Source organism: Peromyscus maniculatus, chromosome 16 (assembly GCF_049852395.1).
Source record: "Peromyscus maniculatus bairdii isolate BWxNUB_F1_BW_parent chromosome 16, HU_Pman_BW_mat_3.1, whole genome shotgun sequence".
NCBI lineage: Eukaryota > Metazoa > Chordata > Mammalia > Rodentia > Cricetidae > Peromyscus > Peromyscus maniculatus.
In genome coordinates this window covers 54786292-54802953 of record NC_134867.1, presented here as the reverse complement: position 1 = coordinate 54802953, position 16662 = coordinate 54786292, and the positions used below count along the sequence as shown (strand labels likewise).

At 40.2% G+C, this 16662-nt stretch overlaps 1 protein-coding gene across 1 annotated transcript in view; it reads right to left on the bottom strand.

Annotated features, from left to right (window-relative positions):
• The window catches only part of Oprm1 (opioid receptor mu 1), a 57866-nt gene extending 43382 nt beyond the window's left edge, over nucleotides 1–14484 (bottom strand). The window contains exon 1 of the mRNA XM_006978072.4: nucleotides 13922–14484. Within this exon, the coding sequence (XP_006978134.1) occupies nucleotides 13922–14202 (281 nt within the window). The 5' untranslated portion in view covers nucleotides 14203–14484. The remainder of the gene's footprint in view (nucleotides 1–13921) is intronic.
• Between the last annotated feature and the right edge of the window lie 2178 nt (nucleotides 14485–16662).

Here is a 16662-nt window from a genome sequence, read left to right as displayed (position 1 = left end):
ACTCTAAGCACAAAGATGATTTATATTTTCCTGTGAAATCTCTCTATGTGGTATTATATTGCTTCTAGGGATCATCTACTATTTTTGAAACTTCTTTTAGTTTTGTATTAGTAATTGTTTCTGTCCCTACCATAGGGTTTATTTAAACAATGTGAGGAGTTTGGAAATATGTATATATGTATATATATGTATACATATGTGCTACAATACAAATCACTATCAATGTATATAGGCAACTCAGAGAACAGTTTGATGTATTTAATATCTTTACTTTGTGATCAAAATGATATATTTCACAGGTTCTTCTAGCTAAAAATAAAAATATTAGACTTTATGCACAAATTTTATGGGACTTTATGCTTTATAGCATCTTGGCACCCAAATCAGTATTTTACATTTTCATAAAATACACATTTTCATGATTACTTTGTTCCCTTATCAAATATCTCCTTAGTGATTGACACTATAGCATACAATCACGTGACACATTCTCACATTCCTTTTTGGTAAGTGTGGATTCCCACTGAGAGACACATCTGACCTACCTTGGAGGAACCTTGAAGAACCAAGTTGTTTTAAAGTGGAAGGGTAGATACGATGGCAAAGTGTGTGTGTGTGTGTGTGTGTGTGTGAGCTGAGCCAATGTTGAGAAGATAATGGTTTAGTATTTAAGTGGCTAGGATATGGCAGTTATTAAAAATGTGTTTGATTAGTTGAGAACACCCAAAAAAATGATAGGTATGCATCTGGGGTTATCTTCTTGGCCTTAGCTTGCCAAGTGTTTTGTCTCTGATAGTGAAAGGAAACTGCTAGTTTAGGGTTAGCCCTTAATTGAACTAGTTATTGCTGTTTTTCAAAAACAAATGTTAGTCTAATTTCTGTAGCAGACTGCTATTACATTTTCTGAAATCAAATATAAACATCTGTTAAATGCATTGGAATTCACAAACTTTATTACTCAATTTTACAGCTAGGGAGATTTTAGTAATTTTGTGGTCATTGCATTTTCTGCTCTGTGAAGTAACACTTTCTTTACTGCCCTGAGTGTCTTACATCAGGTATGTGTGAAGTGTTGGGTGTACAGTAGAAGTCGGGACATCTGACATCACTTCCCAGAAACTCCTGTGTGATGCAGGTGCTCTTAACCACTGAGTCCTCTCCCCAATCCCAAGAATTTTCCTTTTATGAATTCCAAGTTTCTTTTAGTCGTTAGCTTCTTAGGAGCATCCCTCTAAACATTTTTCTGTTTTTTCATTTTTTCTTTTTTTTTTTTTTGATAGTGCTGGGAATTGAACCCAGGGCCTCATAGTTGCCTGCCAAGCTTCCTACCACCGAACTGTATCCTCAGCCCAGCACTGTTATTTTCACCAGAAACAGGGCACTGAAAAGCAAAGGGTTAAAAATTATTGCAGCATTAGCATAATATAATTTGGCCAATAATGTATGTAAATGAATATACATGTGGGTACATTATAACATGAATAAAAAAGAAGAAGAAAGGCTAAATACTAAATGTAAGGGGATGAGGAAGAACTGAATGCAGATAACGGACCTGAGTTATGAAAGTGGAGATTAAGCTAATTGGTACTCTAGTTCTGGTTCTTTTGGGGGGAGGGGAGGTGATGGATAAGTGCATAAAATACATTTGATAGGGAAACGTAAATGCTATACAGCTTCCATTGTAATTGCCAATTCTAACTGTATAGAAGTTATTTAATTATATAGACTTTAGGTCTGGCTGATATTGCTATGTGGTGTTTTTATTTGTTTACAAGTTTTTATTTTAAAATAAAAAGCTTTATAAAATTAGCTAAAATATTAGAATAAATTAGTATACTGAAACAGTTCAGCTGTCTTACATCCCAAAGCCTGCTGAGCTTTAAAATATAAGACTGGAAAGATAAAGAAAGGCAGTATCTGTCCTTCAGAAACTTGTTTTCTCCAAGTAGGAAATTTCTGGTGTGTGTGTGTGTGTGTGTGTGTGTGTGTGTGTGTTTTGGAATTATGGAAAAAGTCATGGTTCTTGGATAAATGATAGATCTATAAAGCTAAGCCTGGCACAGTGACTGTCTCCTGATCATTTACTGACATGAATATCAGCTTTTCTGGTCACAGATGTGAAATGCTGGCAGTGATAGCGTATGACAGTATCTTCAGATCGTAACTGAGCTTTCACAAGTAAAAGCCCACAAATAATTAATGGATTCTATTTTCCCAAGCTGAAAGGAAACTCAGACTCAGAAAATTAGATTACACCCAGTTGGCCTGAGAAGAAAGGTTAAGTGAAAATGTCACAGGGTGATATAAAGAATATCCTGCTGGTAAGGGGCAAATTGCCTACTTCCCCCACTTCTTACTTCTGTGAAGCAGGGTCTATCAGCGATAGAATAGTCACAAATAGGTTGTTACTTAGCGACTATTCTGGGAAGACAGAAATGGAGAGAATATACCAGGCAGACATCCAAATGGGCCCTCAACAGCTAGCTCGCACATCCGTCCTCAACACTGTTGGATGTAGCGGTTTTAAAGATTGAAAAATTAAGTGTCATCTAGAATTTTGCTCAAATATTAGTTCTGTCAATTTTTTAGTTAGATGGGTTTGGACTTAATAAGTTTGTCACTGGTGAAGGTTGGAAAATGTTACTACTTTTCTTAACTTGTTGATATAAGCCCAGGAATGTTTAAAACAGTAGTGTAATTTAGGATGGCTAGTAGGGAATGTAGGACATTGTAACGTCATTGTAACATCCAGAAAATGACAATAATGGAGACAATGATGACCATGATGGTACCCATGGACAGATATCTAGGGACCACATCTTCTGTTTTGTTCATGTTTATTTTTCCGGGTTTGTATTTATGATTACTTTTCTTGTCCTAACATGGGTTCTAGATGTTGCACATGTGTACTAAAGGTAATATCCTGGCCCACCATTGTTTCTAAAAACACAACTGTTTCTGAACCGTTTCTTATAGCAACTATCATTCCGAAATGTTTCAGGGTTTCCATTCTATGACTTGGTCTGTTCCAACTAGAACGCTAATCCATACATTGTATTTTGTATATCAGCTTAGCATCAAAAAACTGTGTGAGGGAAAAATGTAACAGATGTACTGGAGCACATTTGTCTTGTCATTGTACCAGAGTCAGAGTGATTTTAATACCTTAGAAGACATGTCCTTATGTCAAATACGTTTTGAAGGCGCTTGAAAGCAAAGGCGTGTAGAGGGCACGTTCATCCTTTGTGTCACCTGCTATTATTTGGAACTTCTAAATTGCTGGGAGGACAGTGCTGGTGAAATCTTCTTCCTTAGATTGCACTTCGGAGGAAAAGGAGGATGCCAACAAGTTTGGCCACTCTGAGCTAAATCTGGTACATCAAGGAGAGTGCTTTGTTCATCGTTAGTGGTCAACAAGCATAAAAACCGTGTTTAATCTTCTTTAACATCACTCTGTGTATTAGATGCCTTTCTGTGGCTGTCATAACACACCACAGCCAAGGCAGCTTATAGAAGGAAGAGTCTATGGGGGCCAGGGCTTATGGTTCCAGAGGGATCATTGTGGGGAAGTAGCAGGCATAGAAGCTGGAGCAGGATGCTGAGAGCTCACATCTTGAACCACAAGTATGTAGCATGGAGAAACACAGAAAGAAAGAGAGACAGACAGAGACAGAGAGACAGGCAGAGAGAGAGACAGAGACAGACAGACTGAGACAGAGAGAGACTGACACACAGAGACAGACAGATACAGACAAAGAGAGACACACAGAAAGAAGGGGATGGTTTAAGGCAACCCTCAGTGACATGGTTCCTTTAGCAGGACCACACCTTCTAAATTTACCGAAAGAGTGCCATCAACTATGGACCAAGTATTTCAACATCTGAGCCTGTGAAGGACAGTCTGATTTAAAGCATCCATGGTCTGGTAAACAATTCCTACCTGGTGTGGACGGACACACACACACACACACACACACACACACACACACACACACACACACACACCAGACAGTACCAGTATGTCGGAAAGGGCAGCAGGAGGATCAGGAGTTCAAGGTCATCTTTGAATTACAAAGAGAATTGGAGGCCAGCCTGGGCTACATGAGAGCCTGTCTCAAGCAACAACCCCCCAACTCAATGCCATTTCATTCCCTGATTATAGTTACAATGTATGAGAACTCCATTATTCAATATAACAAAGACTTTAAAATCCACACAATTTTAAGGCACCAATTTTAGTCCTTAGATATATGTTTTATTTTTACAAAGGAACAATTTTAACTTCCTTTTTTTCATCTGAAGGAAAAAAATCTTAGAAGGTTCTTTATTAATGCTGTCTGCTTTTAATACAGTCACGTATTTTAGCAACCTTAGCCCGTCATAGGAAGCAAACTCCCTTTAATTTCACTCAATCCATGTGATTTTCTTTCCAGAGCTGATGGGGGATGAATAAGAATGAAAAAAATGTCAGTAATAATTTCCTTTATTCTTCTTGGCAAGCACAACCAGGTGCGGATGTTCAGGTTGTACCGCTGGCAACATTTTTCAATTAACATTTAATTTTCCCCCACAGAAAGTTCAACCTCACCCTGGCATGGAAGCCAGCATTTCAATGGAAGAATGCTGAGAAACAAAGAAAGGCCCCTACCCTTCCATCCTTCTGCTGTTCCTTGCAGTCATTGTTCTGAGTGGGCGCACTGTGCCTCAAGGGTGTTAATCCCCACCACATTCAATGCTTGCTTTGTTTGTGCAGGTTGCTGCCTTGATTTTGGCAGTTGATAGGCATTGTTTTCAAGTCTTGGAAAAATCCATTATTCAGGCACTTGGAATAAATAGGCAAGCAGAGTCTCGGAATCTCCACTACCTCCTAGAAGCACTTCATCTTTTGACCTATTTTACTTGATTAGAGAATCAAACTAACAAAAGTCAGGGTGACTCTTCACTGGGATGAAGTTTTGAATACCTGAATTTCCACAGCTCACGTGCAGACAGCGCTGTGGGTATAAGTAATTTCTTCTGACTCATACGACCAAGTCTTAGGTAAATAAGAGTTTTATCCTGTGTTATCAGGACTCACCTTCCATTACCATACAAATCTAAAAGTGAAATATTTAAATATCAAATTATCTATTCTCAGTTTGATATTTTTGGAGACAAGTTTCTCAATCTGGCCTACAATTCATCCTGCAGCCCAAGATGGCTTTGAATTCATGACATATTTTGTTCAAAAATTTTGTTTGTATTCCCCCCTTCTGAATTTATTAGGCAATACAAAAAGATTCATCAACAGGGAACCAAATGCATAATATATCTGCAGAATTTCTTCTCCTCAGCAAGATGAGTTTGGAGTGACCCAATGCCTTGAGAGTTAACAGGAAGGACAAGAAGACTGACCACAGTGATACCCATGTGGCACTTTGCTTAGTTTCTATAGGCTAAAAATGTATTCTACATCTAAATACATTTTAATGGGCAAAAATTGTGATCTAGTACAAGTAAAGGCTCTGGATGCATGCCACTGTTCTGATAATGATGGCCTGTGTCCTGTGGGGTTGGAGTGTGAAGAAGTTTGGAAGAAATCAACAAATTTTTTTCTCTCTTGCAGAGAGAGCACTTCAGAGGAAGCAAATATTTTTAGTATAGTATGTAAACTTAGATCTGAAATCCATCTGAGATTGAACATGGTTAGTATTCTTCACAAAACACGCACTAATAAGATTCAAGTTGCTTGGGTAGCTGGCATAAACATTTAATAATGGGCAGAGATTCAATCATGTCTTTTTGCTAGTTTTAGCACTCCATCTACTATGCTTATTCTGAAGAGAACTGCCAGGCCATATTTAAGGAAACATTTAAAAGCTCTTGGGCTTGAACTCTCCTGGAAGTTAATTTACTAGTTACACTACACACAACCTCCTAGAGTTCAGATCTTTTATACCTCCTTAAAACAGGACTTAGTTTCTTATTCACTAGACCAGCAAGGTGGACCAGACTGGAGCAGTAGGAACTTAGATGCACATTAGATGTGTGGAAGAGCTTTCGACATGCCAATTCCCAGACCAGTTCTCAGGGATTGTAAACTAATTAGCTCTCTATGGGCCATGGCCTCTCCTCATCTTCCTTCTCCTTGTCCTCCTTCTCTTTCTCCTCCTTGTTCTCTCCCTCTTCCTCTTTCTCCTCCTTTTCCTCCTCTTCCAACTTCTTTTCAAAAAGAACTTCTTAGGTAATGTTAATTTGTAACTGGTGTGTGGGGGGAGACCATTGTTCTGGAAAGCTGCTCCCATGTGCTTAAGAGTGTTGTAAGGCTTTGTGCAATGGGTATGATGTTCCATGGTTAGTTAAAAGGAAAATCACACTTTATTTATTCTTTTTATGTAGACTGGGTTCCTGGCTAGAACTTAGATCCAGTTCTCACTTCAGAAAATTTAAGGAAGAATTTGATTTTTAGTGGACTCTACATCACCCTGTGGTGGTATTCTAATTATACTGAAATGTGATTTTGATTTTATGTTAATAAATAAAGTTGCCTGGGGGTCAGAGCTATTAGAGCCATAGCAAGAGTGTGGCAGTGGTGGCGCATGCCTTTAATTCCAGCACTTGGTAGAAGAGCTAGGTAGATCTCTGTGTGTTCAGGGATACAGCCAGCATTGGAGACATACACCTTTAAGACCTGGGGGGCTGTACATACAGACAGTGACGAGGCAGTCACGTGTTTGGGTTTACAACCAATGAGAAGGCAGAACAAAAGACTATGAAAAGACATACTCACAGGAAATAGGTCTCTTTCGGAGAGCTAGGACCACCGCAGGAGGAAGGGTGAGATTTTAGCTCTGAGCTCTGACCTCTTGGCTTTCTCTTTTACATTGGTTCTGTGTTTCTTATTTAATAAGACGGTTGGTTGCATCGACATTACTCAGTTACAACTGGAGTGAAACAGCTCTATGTGCAGATTTTAGCCTGGTAGTCATCTATCTAAGCTGAAGAACTGTGGTACCCACAAAGAGGTGTCCACCGGGCACAACTTATGAAAAGATCCAGCATTTAAATGTAGATGGAGGAAACTGCATCAAGGCATGGAATCAGGTATGAAGAGGATTTCAAACAATGTACACAAAGTCATTGAAAAAAAAAAAGCATGGACAGAAGTCAGGAATCACCCACAGCCTCAGAACTTCTTGATCTCCTTTAATGGTCCCTCTTAGCAGCTGGACAGACTGAAATAAGGGAGTGACAGTGTTCAAAACAACTTTTGGGAACTATAGTTATCAAATGTTTAAAATACAATTGTGTTACATAGGTCAGAAAGAAAAAAATAAAGAAAAGAAAAACAATCAGCTTTTGTGTTTCAAATTCCATAAAGACATTGATAGGCTCATGGGGGCCCTGCCCTTTCCTGAGAATCTAAAAGTAGTTATTGGTTGATGAGGGGAGGGGAGACATTTTCTTCAGTGGGGTGGCCACTTAAATATTGCCAATGCTCATGTAAACAAAACAAAACAATAAAGCAATCAAGAGAGTGGTACTAGGTAGGAAGAAGGTGACTAGTGGGTGGGAGAAAGGAACAGAAGAGGGTAAGGGGCATATGACTGACATGCATTATAGAAATGTCATAATGAAACCCATCTTATATATGAACGATATGTGTAAAATCATGGAGGAGCAGGGCTAAAATATTCATCAATAATGAAATAAATCAATTTAAAAACACCTGAGCGACACCTAGAAGCTGCAGTTACCATCTGGCTGTGCATGGTGGATTCAGCATGTCTGGTATGCAGGTATATATGGCTTTGAGTGTAGATTTAATATGTCCCAAGAATTTAATAAGAATTCACATATGACAATTTCAGTTTTTCTCTAAAGCCTTCAAGTGATTAAAGGTGAAAATGCTGAGCAAAAGTCTGCAAAGCTGCCTGGAGCCAAGATGAGCACAAAGAATATTTAAGAGAGGGAAACCTTTAGAAGTCCTCTTCTCTTGGCACTCACCCTTAATCACTGGCTAAGGGTGGTCAGGAATGTTGGCGATCATTTGGACCAATGGAGAGATGGAAGTCTGGGAAGATTTAGAGACAATCCCTTGTGTTTACTACTAAAACCCAACTTAGCATCAATTTGGGAAAGCCAATGCTGCTGTCACAACCATCTGTGGCTACTGTGCTGTGTGTATTGACTTCTTATTTCTATTGCTGCTTTTGGAGCTTGAAAAATATGTTATTTCAACAAAATTCTTTGTATCTGTTATGAATATGGCCACTGAATGAATATAAAATTTTATGCCTCTTTAATAGACTTTGACTAATGAGATCTTGTGGACCAAATCTAGCCAACCACTTCTTTCTATGATTTGTTAGCAAAGAATGATTTTGTGATTTTTAAGTGGTTGAAAAAATCAAAAGAAAACTATTTTTAGGCAGATGAGTCTAATATGGAAGTTCAAACTTCAGTGTCCATATAAAGTTTTATTGAGACATAATTATTTCTCTTTGTTTACATGATCTCTATGGCTTCTTTTAAGCTATGGCCACAGAGCTCAGCCATTAGAACAGGGATCATTTGGTTGTAGAAACAAAGCATTTACTTTCTAGCCTTGTATAAGAAATGCTGGACAAGGTGGCTATCTACTTATCATCCCGTGGACAGAAGTCATGTGTGCATCTGAGTGCTCCAAAGTGAGGTAAACCGTGCTTGGAGTAACTTAAGCTCAAATTTTACTTGACCTAATGAAAGAATTTAGGGTAATAAAATAGATTTTAATTTTACAGATTGAATCTGCAGCTGATTGTATATTCCCTACCATCTTCAGTGTTGGAGAAAGCAGATAAATTTACAGACCTGGAGTCATTAAGTTGTAGGCAGAGCCCTGATTAAATGAACCATTAAAAACTAGAATAAAGGTTTTGTTGCTTCAAATGGCTTCTAAAATTTGCTAAATGTAGGTATCAAATCATTGGGATGGTATAGCTACAGACCAGTTACTACATATTAGGTAATTGCCCCCTTTATTTTAGAACTGCTTTGGAAATGAAGGGTAAGAATTCAGACAATGGCACTGAATCCCAAATTATGCTCTCCAGACATTCTGTTTCCATTATGCAATTTTAATCTTACTTAACCCACTGTCATTAGGAATACATGGAAAACAATTTAATTTTGACAGTCTTACTCTAATACACAAAATAAAATATGCCATGTCTGATTTTGAGTGTGTGTGATACACCTAGGTATCTGGTGCTGAAGTGATGAGGAAATTATGGGTATTCACCTTGCTTTCTTTCTATTCTGTTTGATGGTAGTGTATGCTCAAAGCATGGAACTCATCTTTGCGTGGTGAGCTCGCTGCTGTATGTAATCATGTGTAGCTGAACTTCTTGGTTGTCTTATATGAGTCAGGTCTGAGTATCAGAAAATCCTCCATCTGTAGACTTAAGCAACCACAGTTCTAAAGTATTTGGGAGATTTTGCACTGTACTCAACATGCACAGACCTCTTTTCTTGTTGTTATGCCCTAAAAAGTGCAGCATGCCATCAATTTGCACAGCATTTCCATTATATTAAAATTATATGCAAGATATAATTTAAGAATCAAAGTTGAAGGCAAATAATGGGCCATTTAACACAAAGCCTTGGAGCTTCTGGACTTGGTATTTACAGGAGTCCTAGGGCCAAATCTCCTTTGGGTACCAAGAGTTCACACTATTTCCTTGAAGATTGTTATGTCTGCTGCCAATCCTTATTCCAGGAGGAAACTGTAGTGGAGATGTGATTGAAATTATTTAGCTTTAAAAAAAAAAGTGCTTACGGGCTTTTGCATTTACTCTAGAGCTTGCATGAGTTGGTAGAGAACCCTGCATTACTTAAAGGGCCCTGTTTGTAAGTTCCCAGGTGACTCCAAAGAAGGTGATGCTCTGCCTCTGGGCTCTCCTACTGTGAGCAGGCGCTGGCGTCCCTTCTGAGGGCTAGGCTTTGCCCCATTTGCTTCTGTGTAGGTTTTTTGTTTCTGAGTCTGAAGTTGGCCAGCTAGGGATAGGGGAAAGAGAGGCACCTTACGTGGTGGCTGGAGGCAGTGCAGCCACAGAGCTGTGTGTGAGACATCACAGAGTGTGATGGGATTGTTCAAACAGTAAAAACCAAGGGTATCCAAACTGGTTGGGACTAGTACAACTTGTCAAGTCCTCCATTAACTGTGCTATGCTTCAGTATGGTACCTTACTGTTAGTCTTCCAGAACTGCATGTCCCCATATTGCATCTCATGCTATGACACCCCCTCAACTCAGGATAGAAAAGTGTAGTAAACCCTATTCCAGGAAAACCCCACCCCTTTCCTGGAATACCTCACCTTATTTCATGAATGATCCTCCCCTCTATAAACGTTTGTCTGTAAAACTGAGTGGCCCAAAATACTTGGTGTTGTTACATTCTTCTGAGAAGCCCTCACTTCCTTTTGGGGGCTAACGTTTGCTCTGTAAGAGAACTTCTTCCTAATTCTAATTCTTTGCTTCCTGTCCGGCCCCCCCCCCGCCCCACTAATTATTTCTCTGATCATGACAAGAAGTAGGAAGCACTAGATAGAAGTGACAGTTTGGTGTCTGAGACCTTCCTAGTCTTCATCAAACACAGCAACTTTGCTGTTGGAAATGCCCATGGGTACAGTGATAGAATCCCAAACACAGGGAAATTGTTAAGTGCCTTACAGAGAAAGTATGCACGTTAGATTTTGTGTAAATATGATTTCAGACATGCACGGCAGGCTGTGAGTTCGGTGGAAATTGATCTTTAATGTGTATTAAACAGAACATCCTTAAATAGAAACACACATGGAACAGGTTTATGTGTTGATGAGTTGATGAACGTTTTTCAACCAGAGGCTCACAACAATGCTATGGTAGTCATGGAGACTTTTCAGAAAGTGTACCATGATGAATGATGAAAACCACTGAACTCATTTCTTTTTACTTTCTTATTCCCATGGTGACAGTAGCAATCTGGTATCAATTCAAAGCTGATGGAATTGTATGTGTATTTATGCACATATATGCATGTCTCTGAGTGTATTTGAGCTGTGGCTTGCTGGTATCAATCTGTAGTACTGATTCCTCTTTGGAGAAAATTCTCTCTCTCTCTCTCTCTCTCTCTCTCTCTGTATACACAAAGCCACAAAGCCGTTTTCCCCATTTTAAAACCAAAAGTCTTCTTAGGTGATGGCTACCTATGACATTTCTACGGAATCGTGTTTGTATTTCATATCTTTGATCTAGGACAGAATCCTATTTTATCTTTTACATTCTTTAGAACAGAACTTTACAAGAATCCTACATAAGGTTTGCTCATTTCTGGTGTTGTGGAAGGGATCATGAGGATGGTCCTGAGAAAAGAGACATTAATCATATCATCAGAATCTCAGTTATTTTTGTTGCTGTTTTTGTTGTAGTTATCTATGATTCACTCAATATACTAAGCTATCCTTGAGGATACTACCTCCATCTCTCTAGGAGCTGTAGCTATTGGACTACTTAATCGTATTTGTTGTTTCAAGCAGGTAGATGTTAGTGAGCTCTTCTCATGATTGCATGGACTTGTTATTGTACTTTCCATTTGTAACAGAGTGACAAAGTCTCTGAGATTTTCTGGGACATACAACCTCCAGACATTCAGTTAAGTATGCTCAGCTACCTAGGCACAGTTTCTTCAACCCACAGATGCTTCACCAGCACTTTATCTGCCACTGAACTACCAATTTTTCTGCTGCACATTCTTATTCCCAGAAGGTTATCTGCCCATGGAATTGAGCACCTGCTCTGCCACAGGTGGGTGTTTGGATTGACCTTTCAAATAGAACTGCTTCTGTCAGAACTTTCAGTACAGAGAATAAAGCACAATGCCATGTTCCCAGTGTGACATGGTGTCACCATGTGACTCCAAGTGAACAAGTGAGAGGCAATGCCTTTAAAATGAATCCACCCAGCCAGCAACCTCCTCAGCACTGGGAAAAGACCAAACTGCCTCAGCTGGTTCCTGAGCTACTCTTTATAGAAAATAGAAGCCAGAGGAGATAAAAAAAATGAGGAAGGAGGATGCTGCGGACTAATAAAGGAGAAAAGACTCTTGGATGCTTTGGCAATTGTTTCATGCCTTTTAAACCAAAGAACCCACCCATAAATGTGGGGTATTTTGTCATTTCAGAATTATTATTGTAAACCAAGATTTCCATGTTGATCTAGCAACAAAATTAACTCAAATAATCAATTTATATCCTAATTAACAGAAAATTATGTGAGCTAAGTGACATCCGGGTTGTTGCACTAATGAATATCTTTTCTTGGGTAAACAATTGATTTTCTTTGTATTGGTTCACTCGTCTAGCATAGATAACCCCTAGTCCATTCTAGTTCTTTCATTTTATGATTCTGTGATTCTTTTTTTTCCTCCAGGAACAATGAACAACATATTCTCCTTACTGAAAGTCATCTTTAAATTACTGCCTTAACTGTGGGATGAGACTGGTTTTTAATCTCTCATTTGAATCTCTGTGCTGAATTGCAGAAAGTAGGTGTTTGAAAGCATACATTTTCGTATTGATTTCCTTCCTGTTTTTTTTCCTTCTGCTGTTAGCCTTCCTCTCAATAGGTGGTGCTCTTTTCTCAGAGACATATTCCTCACCCAAAGATCAGAGGAATCGGTCTTATTTTAAACAATCATTAATTAAGGAAATCAGACAAGCAATTTGCAGTACCTTGGGAACAAAGGGATAATGAGGGAAATGATCTTTCAATGACCTGAGCACTCTGTTGAAGCCTGTGACATGTGTGCTGGATAGGTAAAGCAAATATTGTAACTAAACATGAAAGTGCCAAGCTCATGATGCCACATAACCTTACTGGGAAGAAGGACTTAAATCAGGAGCCATTTTAAAGTGCTGGGATAGCCATCTACTTTAACAAAAGTGGGTAGGTAAGTATTCCACACTAACAGGCAGAATCTGAACATGTAACTCAATACCAACACAGTAACTCAGCACAACACACTGAACAATACCTTGCTCAGTCTTTGCCAAATTCATCTATTACACCCCCAAACAACAGGAAGTAGACCTCAAACTCTTTGGAAGTAAAACAGAGACACTTTCCTCTCCAGACCATCCTGAACAGCTCCCCGTAATACATAACGTTGTTGCTTTTATCATCCCTAATTGACTTCCACATTTGCAAGCACTGAAAAATTGTTATGCCCTGTAGATGCCCTGAGATACCCAGCAATTCCAGATGTCACTCAGGACTCCCTGAGCAGATCTGCAGGAAGAAAGTGCAAAGTGGGCTTAAACATCACAGCAGCATGCTTGCCACATCCAAGCCACCCTGCCCTGCAGAGATCAGGAAAGCTCCCTCCACCTGGTGTAGCCTCAGGATGGAAGAAGAATAAGAGAAAAACTCTCCAAACACAGGAGAATGGGTGGGGGCTGTGGTCCAATCTAAACCAGCAGGGCTGAGAAAGTTAGCAGAGTTTATCTCTTTAACCTACTAAGAAGCCTCTGCCCTTCAATTAGGGAAAGCTAACTAGATTTTTTTTTTTTTTTTACCTCTCACTCTTCACAACTCACTGTTCTTGTAGCTCATGCAGAGGGATGATTGGGACTCTTAGCTTAGAATAAGAAAGCGATCTAAGATGAAGCCCTTTCCCCCGCCCCCCCAACCCATATCTTAAAATCTTTGCCCAAAGAAACTTCTTGGTTTTGGAATGTTGAACACTGCTTTATCAAGGGAAGGGGGGGCGGGGAATCCAGTAAAGTAAAATTTCACACACAAACAGCAAGTGCTCTATCCAAGTCACCCCATCTTTGTACCCTGTTTCCATCCCCTCTGTCCCTCACAGACTTTGTCTCCTTCCCCGCTGTGGAGCTCTGGCGGCGCTCAGGGCATTCCTTACCTGACGATCACATACATGACCAGGAAGTTTCCGAAGAGGCCCACTACGCACACGATAGAGTAGAGGGCCATGATGGTTATGGCTGTGACCATGGAAGGACTGCCGGCCGAAGGGCACAGGCTGTCGCTCCCGCCAAGCCCGGTGCGGTTCAGACCGCATGGGTCGGACTGGTTGCCCTCTACATGGGACAAGTTGAGCCAGGAGGCAGGTGCTGGGGAGCAACTCGGAGCCAAGAGGTCGGAACAGTCGCTGGTGTTCCCCGGGTCGGTGCGGCTGTCCATGGTGCTGAAGGCCTGCCGTGGACTCGATATGGACAGTAACTGAGAGCACCAAGACTTTTTGGGTTTCACGATCCCCAGCCTCTTCCTCTCCCAGCTGCCTCAGCCCCGTCCGTTTCTTACACAGACCTGCCCTGGCGGAACCAGAGAAGAGCGTCAGCCAGAAGGGAACGCCTGAGCGTCTGATATTCTCCTCTGCTTGGAGCCCCCTCCCACCTTAGAAGTACACGGAGCCGCATCCCTAGCATCCCAAAGCACTGCTCCCTGGGTGGAAGGGAGGGAGCCTGTGAGGGATCCAGGGGCTGGAGAGGAGGGAGGAGAGAGAAGGCGTGGATTTTGCGCAAAGCAACTCTGAGAGTCAGTCTCCCCTGTCTCCATGCACTTCCGAGCAAACAAAACGAGTGTAAAGCGGGGTGCGGTGGGGGACAGAAACAGGGGCGTCGCAGAGAAGGGTGGGAAGAGAGGCAGTTAAGTTTCTTTGCAACAAGGGTGCATAAGGTAGGGGGTTTGCATGCCTGTTTTTTTCCCCAGCGCTGTTTTTCTTTTTCTAATCAGCCAGGGAAGTCATTGATCTGTTATATTCTCAATGACCCTTAAACCCCAACACTTTCCCACTCAAACGCCCAAAGCAATCAATGATTTGGCACTGAAGACCCACGATTTTTCTTCTTTCCCAAGATTCCCATCTCTGAAGCAAAAATATAACTCCAGTTTCTCAAATTTTCAGCCCTACACATCTATTTTGAAGCAACAAGGGTCTTTCTCTGAAAAAGAAAAATTTTGTGAGGGAAGCCTATTACTTGTGCCCCCATTCCCTCAATTTACCTTGTCTTGGGTGGTCTCTTTGCATCTGAATTTGTCCCAGGGAAGGGGAAGCACAGACATGAGGGAGGAGGGGCGAAACCCAGTAAAGTCCACTAATGACCACACTGCCTCTCCTAGCTCCTCTCATGGACCTGCTTAGAAAGATTTCTCCTTTAGCTTTTACCTTCCTTGGGCGGGGGTGGGGGGCGGGGGGGCGGGGGTGAGTCACAAGCTTCTGAGGAGCAGGTGACTGAAATAAGAAGAAATTGAACTACTCTATTCTTTCTATGGTAGAGATTCCTAAAAAGACCCACGTGGCTCCTTTTGAGTGTGAAACAGCCCAAACAAGACCCTTGAAGAACAAGGATGCGTTAAAAATTTGATCTCATGTCTAAGTTCACAAGTGCTTCTGAAGGAATACAAGTTTAAATTCAACAGTAGTGTGTTTTCTTCTTCTTTTCATCCCTGTGCATGCACATGCTTGTGCATACCCATAGTTTTTAACTGTAAATATTGAAATTAAATGGACTTGATTGGTTGTGGGAAGTTTAACTGTATTCTCATAGACTGTGGAAAGCAAGCTTAGAAGGAACACGTAATTCCAATTTTACTTTTAGACATTCATCTTGAAAACAGATAACTCACAGCTAAACTATTAATCATAGACTTTGGGCCAATGTTCAGTATTATTTTTACCCTTTTCCATTAAAGGGTGTAATTTCAGCACTAATGTAGATAAGATTTCCCAGTGACTGCTAAAATACCTTTAAATGCATTATTCTAGGAATAAACGTGTCAGTTCACATGATAGAGCTGAAATCTGCGTGCTCACTCACTCATCGGTCTTCTGAGGATGCCCAGAACCATCCTCACGCCCTTCATGTGAAGATAAGTCAGCACACGGTGCTTCCTGCTGCCTTTGCTGTCCGATTGTTTGGTGATAGAGCCCTGTCATCTCTAGCAGTGTGAGTCTGAATAGGTTACTTTACCTTATTGAGTCATATTCAATGATACGTTCTCGTCTGAGATCAATATTTCCCTTCTATTTCTGTTTCTCATGCTTCACAGAGAGTAATGATCATCCTTCGATTACTCCAAATGAAATATTTTCTGAACACCATTTCATGTCTTCATCAATCTGTCTGTCTGTCTGTCTGTCTCTCTTTCTCTCTCTATTTTTCAATCCATTTCCTGTATGTCCCATTCATTTAATATATACTTTGAGAAAATGCAGACAAAAAAAAACTTATCTGCCAAATACAAGTGTTAAATTATTCCTGAAAGGTCTATTGAAAAGTTATATAGATATAATAGTTTCATGTCACTCAATAGACTATGAAAAGACCCCAAGTTCAACTTCTGTTATTTCTTAGCTTTCTCCGTAATTGCTCATTTCCTTCCAGAGTGATCTGAAGGTCTTCATGGAAGAAGCTTAAATCTTCCATAAACAGAGGCAGACTATTCAAAAATGACTCAGCAAACTGAAATCCTAAATATTTTATACAGCCTGGATTACCCATGAGACCTTTAATTTCCTAGAGCCATAGTATGTTGTCTGTGGGAATGTCTGATTTTTCACTGATGTTTCTTGTTGAACCTTGGTTTTCCATTTGAATCAAGAATAATTTATTACCTACTGGTCTAGATTTAATTCAATAT